Below are 13,522 nucleotides of genomic sequence, written 5' to 3' on the forward strand. Positions count from 1 at the left end.
CTTCCTCTTTTTCACCTTCCTGGTGGCTCCATCCTCAGCATTCTCCTACCAATATACCACATGTCCCTCCTCTGCACATGTCCAAACCATCTCAATCTCACCTCCCTCGCCTTGTCTCCAAAACGTCCTACATGCGCTGTCCCTCTAATTAACTAATTTCTAATCCTGTCCATCGTCATCACTCCCAACGAAAACCTCAACATCTTCAGCTCTGCTACCTCCAGCTCCACCTCCTGTCTTTTACTCAATACCACTGTCTCTAAACCATACAACATCTCAGGTCTCACCACAGTCCTATAAACTTTCCCTTTCACTCTCACAGATACTCTTCTAACACAAATCACTCCTGCTATCTCTCTTCTCCACCCTGCCTGCACTCTTCTCTTCACTTCTCTAACACACTCTTCATTTCTTTGCACTGTTGACCCCAGGTACCTGAACTCCTCCACCTTCTCCACCTCTTCTCCCTGCAACTGCACCACTCCACTTCCCTCCTCTCATTCACACACATGTACTCTGTCTTACTAATACTGACTTTCATTCCTCTTCTCTCCAGCGCGTACCTCCACCTCTCCAGGCTCTTCTCAACCTGCTCCCTACTCTCACTACGAATCACAATATCATCTAATAAAAATAAAAAAAATACATAAAGAGTTAGAAAAGTAACATTCATTCTTGCTTTGGATGAACTAATTGTTTACACATAAACTTACTTTCTTTGGATGTTCTAATTATAAGAAGATGCTCCCCTAGAGCAGAGAGGGTTAAGAGCCTTGCTCAAGGGCCCAACAATGACAGCTTAGGAGTGCTGGGGCTTAAACCCTCAACCTTCAAATCATTAACACTGAGCTTGAACCACCAAACCACCAAACCACCACTACCCTGCATCACAGTAAGCATTGGTATTTCACAGGGTTTAGAGGGTTAAGGATTAAGAACATGCGTGTATCATTCAGTCTGATGGCTTGAGAGAAGATACACGGTCTGGTTGTGGGGCCCGAATGCTTTGGTAGCTTTTTCTTTTGCAGGAGGAAGAAGCATGTGTGTGTGTGTGTGTGTGTGTGTGTGTGTGTGCGTGCAATCTTGCACACTCAATGTGCATTCCAATTAAGATATTTATTGTTATCTGTCTTTTTTTTCTCATGTTTGCACACCTAAAGTCCATAAACATTATTTTGCATTGTATAATTATCATCTTGCATATATTCATCTTTATTTGTTCTAAAATATAGATTATATAGGTATTTTTTAATAACATATCTTGAGGATTTGGAGCTAGTTAAAGTGACAACATTCTGTCAGATTGGGATTTATCACGAATTTAAAACATGATAACACACACGACTGCACTTTACTGTAAACTAGATGTGTTTTCGGGAATAAAAATAGTAAAACATTTACAAAATATAACTGAATTAAACGAATATTATGATAGTGTCTTTAGCTCAGTGTCAGCCATTGTCGCTGAAATGGTATGACCCGTTAAAGGGGTGTTTTCCAATCTACATGTAGCTTTCTGACATGTATATTTTAGTGTTTATTCACAATATTAGTTTTGAACTCATTTCAGTAAAAAACCTGATTTGTTCACTTGGTAGATTTAAGCTCCTTTGTGAAGGTCTTAATAGGAAGATTCACCCCTATAACCTCGCATTAATTGTTCTTAATTAATAGCTGCTGTGTAATTGTAAAATGAGAAAGTAGTGATCATTGAGTATAGTCTTTTGACTTATTTATAGTTATTAGAATATGAGGGGAATAAAATGCATGAAAGAAAATAGTAAATAGCATGCTCAAGATATTGTTAATATTGTTTTTTTGTGTAAATTAATTACTTTATTGGGTTGCAGTGTGGCTCATACCTGTCACATGCATGATGGTAAATTGTGTTTTGTATACATTTTGCTGATTGACACGCAGACACCATTAAAGATGTTCTGCACATAGAAACTACACTGCGCTCGCGGTGTCCTCGTGCAGCGGCGCGTGAGGAGTCCAGGTGCTGCAAAGATGCGCGCGACGTGCGTTAGTCTCGGCAGCACGCGACACGCGGAGAGCACGATTTCGCCGGACGCGACCGAGAGACGGCGTGGGTCCTTTGTTTACAGGAGCCCGAGGAAAGCTAAAAGGTTAGGGGTTATATCTAAGTAAAACTTCTTTGGAAATACCCCTGGAGTTTGGGTTTCTTTTGGCCTGGTTGGTAGTCGAGGTTGCCAGGTTAACCTGGTCACCTGTTTAAGCCCCAACTTGCAGCACCTGCATGCATGTACTGTATTTATGATTGCACTTGGCATGACTGATAAGAAAGTGTAAACCGAGTCATGTCATGAAAAGTGATTTAAGCAATCCCACTGCATGCATGCATAAGTGTAAACCGAGTCATGTCGTAAAAAGTGATTTGAGCAATCCCACTGCATGCATGCATGCATGCATGCATATATACATACATGCATGACTCGGTTTACACTTTCTTATCAGTCATGCCAAGTGTAGTTAATATCACCTAATGTCTTATACAGTATATTTGTGTGTGTCAGAAATGCTGCAGTTTGAGACTTTGCTTCTGAGACAGCTGCAGAAACAGCAAAACAGGGATGAGTTCTGTGACACTGTTTTACACACTCAAGGTGGGACATATTTCTCTCTCTCTCACACACACACACACACACACACACACACTCACCAATTACAAGTACAAACTGAAACCTGGGTCCTTTACAACATCTATATGTGCAAACAAAACATTCAGTTGTATTTGTATAGCGCTTTTAATAATATTCTGGAAGACTGCGAAAGACACATAATGATTATTAATTATTCTTATTGTTACAAAGACACTGAACAGTGTGATCAGGATGCAAGTAGGGACTCGGGCATGACTAGCTATGGCAGCATAACTAAAAAGAAAGAGCCAGAAGGTAATACAGACATGAAGGATCTTTGGAATAAGCGACAGACTGTCACCACCATCACCAAACCTAAACAGGTGTGAGTAACGGGGGTGACAGCATCCAAACATCCCAGTTTACCAAAACACTCTTGTGTCCATGATCCCTCCAGATCTGCTCCTTTACTTTAGAAAAACCTATTGATAAAACTCTTAAATAAATGTTTTCAACATAGACTTAAAAACCGAGACTGGGTCTAAGTTCTACAACATTTTCAAAAACTTTTGGCATGCTTAAAATACTGTCTATAAGAAAACACTATTAAATACAGGGAGTCCCCGAGGTACAATGGTTCAACTTTTTATCCAGAGTTCTGTTGTCTCCTCCTGTGTTTTTGGTGTTTTCAAAAGCCCAATTTTTTGCTCTTGTCTCTCTTTTTTTTTTTACTAAACCAGAAACATACACTGAAACAGTTTGTGTCCGGTTTCCCACCTTGAAATTCTCTATTGTGCAAAATTATGTACTGTAATTTATTAAATTATGAACAAATTGCAGTATACTACCCCATACTGATCACCAGTCTTTAAGATTCCTGATATACTTGCGATATTTTTACGTCACGATGGTGTCGTCATTGTAACGCGTCTCCATCGTAACTCGGCGACTTAAACCTTTTTCTGTAATTCTATCGCTGCAAGCAAGGGATACGAAATCGAACATTAAGTGTTATCTACTGTAATTCTGTCTCCTCTAGACATTTTGCTAAAACGTATGTGTGTGTCATGTTCTTCAGGTGTGTCAGTGCCAGTACACAGCTGTGTGCTGTCTGCCTTCAGTCCCAGGCTCTATGGCACGCTATCCTCCATGCCAGCGCCAATGTCTGGCCAGAGACGGCTAATCGAGCTCCAAGCTGTGGATGCGTGCACGCTGCTCAGCTTGGTTAGTTTGCTCTACTCAGGTCAGTTACAAGAGAACAGAGAGCAGGTTTTCTCAGCTGCACAAACATTGGGCATCGAGTTACCTCAGTGGCAAGAAGAAGAACGACACGGAGGAAAAGTGGGAAGAAGAAAAGAGAGCGAGGATGTTGAACAAGATATGGAGGAAGAGGTGTATACAAGAAAGTGGGATGACAAGATGGCCAGAAGAATGGGAGAGGCCAGTAGAGGAGAGAACGGAAAGAAAAAAGAGAGTGGTACACAGACCGAGTGTGAGAGTGAAACAGATGGGAGAGATGCACAAACTGAGCTGGCATGTACAGAGCCTCAAAACCTCCAGACGGTCTATCTGATTGACCAGGTGACATGCTCCACCAATCAGGAGCTTGGCATTTGCATGGATCTCCATGATTCTTCTTTGGCAATGCAGGCAACCTATCCAGAAAGGAAATCGACCACTTGTGATGTGATAACTGTGGCTCCTGAAACGATAAACTGTCACAAAGTGAGTGAAATTGTCACTCTTCACCCTCATAATGGCTTTTTGGACCAATCAGTGGTTGTGCCAGTTGGAGTCGATGCTATAAACGATCTAAGGCAGTATGAAGGCAACATACCTGGTTTCATCAACCACTTTTTAAATTCTTCTGACTCCTCAATCACAGGCAGAAGGGGCCAGGGTCATTCAGGGGGAGGGGCCAAAGAAGACCAATTGGTAAAAAGAGCAAGTGCAGCAAGTAGACGGTCATTGAAAGAATGGGTAAGCTGGTTGGATGGTGGAAGAGGAGGCCGGCGAAGTCAAATGAAAAGGTGGGGATTGGTGGCAGGGTTAGCATGGCGGGGTCAGGGCGGGGGTCGAGTCGGCAGACTGCTGGAGACCAGAACAACAGGGAAGAATCCAAAGAAGGAGTTCTGGCGACAGCGAGGCAAAAAGGTATTTGCGGAAGCAAAAGAGGCAAGAGGAAGAGACAGGCGCAGGAAGAGAGGCACAAATGCAGGCAGTCAGAGGCAGGTACGTGTCCTAAAACACCTTAGGCTCAGGGACTGGTGGTATAATTAGAAATTACCTTTCAATTTCTTATTCATTGAATCCTTGTTACCAGAAACTGTGGCTATAAATTGGTTTATTTATTCGACTGCATAGTTGTAAGTCCCTTTGTTAAATGTGGTCCTTTTGTGCCAGGGAACAGGGACATATGGGTAGATCTAGAAATCTAGTCAATTGCACAAAATGCTTTGATAGGAGGAGCCTAATTCGACTACCAATCACACAGTCGAATCTTTGCAGAGGTGTGATGAAACAAAGAAAATGCCATTTTGGTTATACGTCGGCGGTCATTGATTTCTTATAGAACTACTAGTTTTCTTCCAACAAGTTAATATTAAGCTTATTCTAATAATGTAAATTAAAAATGTAGTAAATGCACGGGCAATTTAGTTGATTTTATTCGATTTGTCGACATGTGAAATGCAAATCCTGTCTGCAATGTGGCCTTACTGCAGTTATTTGTAGGGGTACACAAGATTCACGGTTCGGTAGGTATCTCGTTTTTAAGTCACAGTTTGGTTCAATTTCGGTACAGTTAGGGGGAAGAAATGCAAAACGTAAAATTGCTTGTCATTTTTTTTTTTTAATAAACATTCGTGAACATCAGTATTTTACATTCTTAAAACAATTTTAAATAAAATGCCTGCTTGGTTAAGTAATATTTGAAATAAACTTTTAATATTTTATAATATTGTATAAAAATAAATTTTTTAAAAATAAAATGGAATAAATGTATATTTATTATATTTCTATTTATGTTTCAATTAATGCAATACACTATTTTATTAAATAAAATTAAATAAATGGGAAAATGTATTAAATAGTTTACATTTGTTAGACCCATTTTGGTGATACAAATGTGTTTTACATTTAATATAAAATTTTCTAAACTTAACCGTACTACTTATTTTAGCAAACTTCAACAAATGTCTTCATTCCTTCAATTCAATTCATTTATTTTTATTTGTATAGCACTTTTAACAATAAAAATTGTCTCAAGGCAGCTTTACACAGATAATGTGGTGATTGAAAGTGGGTATGTTCTTTATGAGTAAGTTTGTCCCTGATGAGTGAGCCGGTGGCGACTGTGGCAAGGAAAAACTCCCTGAGATGGCATAAGGAATAAACCGTCAGTGTAGGAGGCTGTTGACATTAACTACAGTCCAATCCATCCTCAAAGTGCCCGTTTTACTCCGGAATTTCATGGAACCACCCAAGGCGTTGATGAGAAACCGTCCCAAGCTGCACAGAGTGGCCTCCAGTCGACGAGAACACTATCCAGAGGCAGACCTGGACGAAGTAGGAAGATCCACGGAGGGGAGAGGGGCAGGAACAGTGGTCACTGGAGCCTCAGGAGCAAGTTTAACGAGAGAGAGAGAGAGAGAGAGAGAGAGAGAGAGAGAGAGAAGAGGGTGACAGAAAGAGAAGAATATATATTATTAAGTGTCCTTATTGTTGTATGAAAGTTAATGTCGCTGTGCAGTTTGGACTCCGGCAAGACTCGCTATGGCAGCATAACTCTGGGATAAGAGACGACCCACCACACCATCGTCAACAAACCTGAGTGAACGTGTGAATGTGAGGGGAAGACAGCATACAAATATCCCAGTTCACCAAACACTCTATATCCATGTTCCCTCCAGATCTGAGCCTTTACCTAAGAAAAAAGTCTACTGATGAAAGGCTTGACTAAATAAATATGTTTTCAACCTCGACTTGAACAGAAGTTCACTCAGATACTGCGGTGCAAGACCGTTAAGTGCTTTATACGTCAGTAGTAGTATTTTATAATCAATGCGAGATTTGATTGGGAGCCAGTGTAGACTAATTAAAGACTTATTAAAACAGGGGTGATGTGGTCATATTTCCTAGATCTAGTGAGGACTCTTGCTGCTGCATTCTGAACTAACTGAAGCTTATTTATGCACTTATTTGCACACCCAGACAGTAAAGCGTTACAGTAATCTAATCTAGAAGTAACAAAAGCATGAACTTCCATCCCTTATTCATTCACTCCCTCGATATGTGGAATTGTAATGATTTAATTATTTTAAAAAGAATTTTTGAAGCAAAAGCTAAACAATTCGTATTGCTAGACTGTCGTAAAAACATTGGCGATGAGAGGAAGTGGCAGCGATTTCACGCATGTGCAAAACAATTTTTACAAAGCACTACAAATCGTATTTCGGTGCACTACAAATCCGATTTCCGGTATGGAGTGTGTAGCCACGGTGACACTGCGCTAACTCTAGTTCTTTTTTTAATACCCCTGGCATTGTTGTGTATATTGTTTAGAATATATAAGTAAAAATTATTTTTAAACAAAACAGCAACACTGCAACCAAAATGCGAAGCGAAGACTGAACAAACTTGCTCTCCACCACCTAAAATGTTTGTGAGGGAACTCAGACTTTAACTATGTTCCTCACATAAAAAGGAGTGCACTGGTACACATGTACACCGAACCAAAAGCCCTGTACCAAAACAGTTGGGTACAAATATGTGTACTATTACCGCCCTAGCTATTTGTTATTTTTTAGGTTTATTGGAAATGATATTATACATTTCATTCTATATCTATGTGTGATCTTCTGTACATCGTGGTTTTAAAATGTTATAAGGAATCGTTTTACGACTACCTGGCATCATCCTTTTTGTTGTCCAGATACCCCCCTCCCCAATGTATTTGGTTGTAAATTCAAATGAATGATCATACAATGCCGTACTGTCTGGCTTGAAAAGCTATATTTACAGTTCACATTACATGCTTCAATAACCTGCTTCTGCTTTCTCAGAACCAACTTTCACGCACGCGTAGGCCAAGAGGGCGTCCTTGTCTACGCCCACTTCCTGCTTCCCAGAATGTTTCAAGGACGCTATCCGAAACAGACACTGTGGATCCTACAGCTCTTGGCCTGCTAAACTCTGTACCAGCTGCTCAAACGGAGTCCGTTCAACCTATTGATACACTCATAGATGACTTCATGGCAGGCCTCCATTTTCTACCCCCAGCAGAATATCAAAGCAATCAACAGAAGGCTATGCATTCCAATGGTCAGTCCATAAAGCCTCCAGATCCAAAGCAGCATCTTGAAGGTGAATTTGGTGATATCCTAGATCACTTTCTGAGGACATTCGACCAGCAAGTTGGTTGTTGTGGTTTAGATGTTGGAGATGAGCTATCACAAAACAAATTTGATGCCAGCAGTGACAAACCGGATCCCGTCACAGATCTATGGAGCACCACCACGAAAACATGTACACAGCTACATCCTTGCAACACACACGTCCACCAACATACACCACAAACAAACCTTTTACCCACCTCCAGCATGCTAGGCACTCAGCCACAATTGAAGTCTACAGTGAAACCATCAGTCGCAGAGAAAACCAATACCCGAGTAGGCCAAATACCAGAACCACAAATGGAGTTCCGAAGGCTTACTAGGAGCCAGAGCTTAAAGAGAAAGCTGGAAGCGACTTTAAATGCCTCTCAAAACCCTGTAAAGAGGAAGTGCAAAGAAAAACAGAGTGCTAACACAAAGAAGAAAAGACGAAAGGTTCATCGCGGGCAATCTGAAGCATGTGTAAACAAAAGTGGAGTCAACAACTTGAACAAAAACGGCAGTAAGAGGGCTAGCAAAGGCCGCAGTCAAAAAAGGGCAAAAAAAACAGGTGCACCAGATAGAAAAAGTAAAGTGAGCAAATATGGTAAAAATAAGAAAAGTGTTGAAAACCGCACTCCCAGAATGGATTGTGTTTTTGCAAGGAGGACGAGGCACCAAACAAGAACGACTGAAATTAATGGTCGTGGTGAGAATGTTGGAGAAGATCGTATATCTAATGATTTCCAGGCTGGTCAATCATCTGCAAAGAGCCAAATACAAGAAACCTGTATTGAGTTAGCTTCTTCAGCTATGGAGAAGGTGAGAATGCTTCTCCAGCTCCAAGATGAGGAAGAAGACGAAGGAGCAAATGAGAGTGTAAGAATAGACAGAGGAAATAATGAAGGAAATGGAAGACTGATTAGCCATAAATGCATATTAAGAGCAGAAGAAAGACCCCCTGGGGAGAACAGTTTGCCAGGATATCTTGGAGATGTTCAGATGCCAGAAGATAAAAGAAGAGTAGGAAAAATGAACAGAGAGGTTAAGAGAGTAGGGAGTGGTTTAAAGGTAGGGAGACGGAAGCAAGAATACAAAGGAAAAACAGCAGAAGGAAGGAGACAGGAAGAACTTGGAACTAAAGAATGCAGCACGAGCGTCCAGCAGAATCTGACTTCAAATGGAGGTGAGGAGGACTACATTGTGGGCTGTATTTAAAGAAATCTCAGAACTGCTACTGTTTTAATCAGAATTGGACAAGTATCAAAAGAGAATACAATAAATGACTATTTATGGAATTTAAATTGAACTTTAGAACAGTCGAAAAAGAAAAAGGGATATTGCCGGCTTCATTTGTGATGGACGAGAGTTAGCTAGTTTATGGGAATTGGCAAGACCAAAAATCTGATCTCCCATTCAAAGATCATAGAATCAGGTCACTTCCTGTGCATACAGTCACTAAATAATCGTAGATGTATCAGTTTGATCTTTGTACAATATAAATTTAATATATATTATATTTATATAAATATAAATGGAATATAAATTAAATGTTACACGTTTGTGATAAACTATTCGTAATTTTAATGGTTTTAATTGTAATGATTGTATTAGCCATGTTGCTCACTATATATTGTGGTGATTCTGTAGCTATCTACACTACTGATGGAAAAATTCACCGCTTAGCATCGTTTCATCTGCAGTAAAGTTAACATCGTGACGCGTCGTATTTTTACGCCATATGTATCGCGATGCATCGTTTTTAACATATTTGTGTCAGTAAAAAACTAATTACATAGAATTATTAGTAGATGCGCTATACTTATTATTTTGAAAGTGATCAATAATTTGTAACTAATAGTTTATACTGTGTGTAGATTAATTTCTCCTCGCTAAACTGTTTTTCAATAACGTTCTTTCAGCACCACTGCTGCTACACGAATGTCGTATCACATCGAATATAGATTAACATGGCAGAGGTAGAGCTGCATCTTCCTGGAGATGGAACAGAAAAATGTCTGGTTTTATTGAATTATTTTTTTTTTTTACAAAGGCGTGTTTGTGAAAGCAGCCATGCGTTCGAAGTCAGAAGGCACTTAAGTAAATTAATGATTTGCTGTCCGTCTGGACCAAAGAAATAAAATGTAACTATCTGTAACATACTGAATTGCAAAGCATATTTTTTCTATAGCATCGTATTGCATTGAAATTGTGTTGAAATCGGATCGTAATAGTGGCGAATTGTATCACATCGCATCGGTAGCTGCTTCACATGTATCTTTAATGTATCGTGTAATTGGCTATGCATCGAGATGCGAATCGCATCGGCCTCAGTTATGAAGATGAACATCCCTAATCTACAGCATTCTTTATTTGTGACCGTATTCAGGCTTGTGTTCTCAGTGATAGCTACACATCTCCTACACGTCTTTGGATGAGAGTAGCCTTTTATTGTGATCATTTTAACTGTTTTGTCTGTTTGTTTGTTTTCCACCCTCAACTTTTTCCAGGCAAAGAAGTAAAAAACGACAGTCAGGCTTCCCTCAGCACTACAGTCACAAACGCACGGTTGAGTGATCCAGTCGCAGCTATAGGTCTACATTTGCTTCAGAGTAATGCTGTGCTGCTTTCTACCCAAAGCCCCACAGATAGTAAAGAAGATGACTTAGGAAATGCATCTGCCACACAACCTTGCCAAGAGCTTCTCAGCCTACACACATCCACAAAAAACCTTCAGCGGGATGAAGAAGATGATGTGGATGTGCTGGAGGTGTCCAGTGGAATCTCTGAGCTGCTTGCAGTTTTACCTGTGATCTTGGAGGTGGATCTGAGCACCGAGGAGGAGGATGTTGAAGATGTTGAGATTGATGTGCTTGGTCTAGAACAGGATTAGCCATGTGGAATAATTTCAGCTATTACGGTAAGGCACATTTTAGTGTTAATTTTTGAGTTTCTTGGTCCAGTACATTTTGGACATGTGTCAAGCGAATGGGTTGTGGGCTGGATAAAGGTTGGGATTCAGCCCAAGAATCGTTTATTTCGTTTGATTTAAAAGAGGCCTAGTGTTATTCCAAAAAGGGGCAATGAACTCGCTAGCAAAAAAACGCACAAATTTTACTGAGGACACTGTAGGACCAAATGTTTGTAGATACCTGAGCAACACACCAGAATGTCCATATTTAATTTGTCTCTCCTTTGATGTTATTATAAGCTCCACTCTTCTCGGAAGGCTTACCATTAGATTTTGGAGCGTGGCTGTGGGGTTTGTGTTCATTCAGTCACAAGAGCATTTGTAACATCAGGCAGCGTTAATGGGCAAGGAGACCTGGGGTGCAATTCTGGCTTAGGTCTTGAAAAAGAACCAACCTTCACCAATCATGTGCACAGAGACACTGACATGTGAAAAACATGTTTGAACCATTTGGTTCCAGTGAAGGGAAAACTTTTTATGCCAGAAGAACAAATTTGATCTGTTGTTTTATTTGTAAATTATTTTGTGAACTACATTATAGGGTATTATGGGCTTTTATGTGTAGATTCTAGACATGTATTAGAATTAAGTTCTTAAATATACATTTTCACATGTATATTTATGATTTTTAAGTAAAAAATATTTTACACACACAGTACTATGCAGGTATATGTAAAAAAAATGTGCGTTGTGTGTGTGTGTGTTAGCAACTATTTTAGTATTTCTTCTCAAAAGACAAAACTATAGAAATATAGTTAATGTGCAGTTTGTAAAGCAGTACAGATTTACTGTCCTCTGAAAAGAACTAAACATACAGCCATTATTGTAAAAATAGCTGGCAACAAAAGTAAGTGCTGTCTGTTATAACAGCATGTCCTATTCATCATGTTCCTGTTTTTTGTTTGCTTGACAGGACCATACAATTTGTGTATCTTGTATTAGAGCAGTTAAAATTTGGTGTTTTGAGTACAATTCTCTCATACTGACCACTGGATTTTCAACATGGCACCTCATGGCAAAGAAAAGGATTTGAGTGATGACCTAGTCTATTAGAAGATCAGTTACAGTACAGTGGTCAGGGTCATATAGAGGTTTTCCATGGTGGGCTCCACTCAGAACAGACCATGCAAGGGTCCATCAAAAAAGTCGAGTCCTCATGGTGTGTTTCAGGTGCAGAAGGTGCTCCAAAAAACAGACGCATGACTGATGCAGCATTGCTTTAGAGGTTGCAGAAGTGGAAGATCTGCTTGTCAAGGCTCAGTCTGATGAGACTAAGATACACTTGTTTGGCTCAGATGGCGTCCAGCATGTGTGACGACACTTTGGGGAGGAGCACCAAGAAAATTGTCTTGCCTACAGTCAAGCATGGTGGTGGTAGCATCATGGTCTGAGGCTGCATGGGGAGCTGCAGTTCATTAAAGGGAACCATGGATTCCAACATGTACTGTGACCTGAAGCAGAACTTGATACTCTCCCTTCAGAAACTGGGCCGACCAGCAGTTTTTCAACATAAGAACAACCCCAAACACACAGCCAAGATGACAACTGCCTTGTTGAAGGTAAAGATGATGTGGCAGTGTATGTCTTCAGACCTAAACCTTATTGAGCACCTGTGGGGATCCTCAAGCAGAAGGTGGAGAAGCGTCATGTGTCTAAAATCCAGCAGCTCTGTGATGTCATTATGGAGGAGTGAAAGAGGATCCCAGCAACAACCTGTGCAGCTCTGGTGAATTCCATATCCAGGAGGATTAAGATAAGGAGCTGCTAGATAACAAAGAGTGCTCACATAAAAAAAACTGACACTTTGGACCGTTTTGACATGTTCACTTAGGGTGTACTCACTTTTGTTTCCAGCTATTTTGACAATAATGGGTGTATATTGAGTTATTGAGGACAGTAAATCTATATTTTGTTATACAAGTTGTGTGTATGTTTATTTATATATATATATATATATATATATATATATATATATATATATATATATATATATATATATATATAATTTATATATATCATTTGTTTTAAAATATCTTTTTATGACTGACATTGACTCACCTGTTCTTTTATTTTCATACAACAGGACCCCCACACACTTCAGATCTGCTATAATGAGAGTTAATGGAGGAAACGGGTATAGAGTCCTGCATATTTTTTTTATATGTCAGACTGAGTTGCCATGTGGGTAGAGACTGAACTTTACATCAAGTCACTAACTATTGAAAGGTTTAAGTTTTATTTGTTTTACATCAAAAATGCTGAACAAGTCCCTTTATTCCATCTAGTTTCCTTTTAAAGTTGTAGCTGCAGAAGGAGAATGGACAAAGCGCAGGATTTGTATGATTGGTTTGATACGTTTGGACTTTTTCATGTGTTTAGTTCATTAGTTTAACGTCGAGCTTTAAACCAGGAGTTCTATATGTGACTGTTAGTGTCTATTGCAACACTGTTTACATGCCTTTCATCTTAACTATTACATTTTCTTAACTTTAAGCAATTTATTAGTTGTTTGTAACCTTTTGTTGTGTTAAAAATTAATAAAACATTGATTTGTAATTTCATTATGTGTTGAGTTA

General features: G+C 39.6%; 1 protein-coding gene across 2 annotated transcripts; it reads left to right on the top strand.

Moving 5' to 3' along the window:
- The first annotated feature begins 1,783 nt into the window (after positions 1-1,783).
- Positions 1,784-13,507, top strand: LOC124385656. 2 transcript variants are annotated; one of them, XM_046848844.1, is made up of 6 exons: positions 1,784-2,129; positions 2,538-2,627; positions 3,682-4,835; positions 7,667-9,161; positions 10,486-10,895; positions 13,030-13,507. In XM_046848844.1, the coding sequence occupies exons 2-5, from the start codon at positions 2,540-2,542 to the stop codon at positions 10,866-10,868; spliced, it is 3,120 nt and encodes a 1,039-aa protein (XP_046704800.1). In that variant the 5' UTR covers positions 1,784-2,129; positions 2,538-2,539; the 3' UTR covers positions 10,869-10,895; positions 13,030-13,507. The 2 variants fall into 2 exon arrangements, with proteins under 2 accessions (XP_046704800.1, XP_046704801.1); XM_046848845.1 differs by having other exon boundaries at positions 1,796-2,129; positions 3,682-4,328.
- Positions 13,508-13,522: the final 15 nt, after the last annotated feature.

This window comes from Silurus meridionalis, chromosome 5, assembly GCF_014805685.1.
Source record: "Silurus meridionalis isolate SWU-2019-XX chromosome 5, ASM1480568v1, whole genome shotgun sequence".
Classification (NCBI taxonomy): Eukaryota; Metazoa; Chordata; class Actinopteri; order Siluriformes; family Siluridae; genus Silurus; species Silurus meridionalis.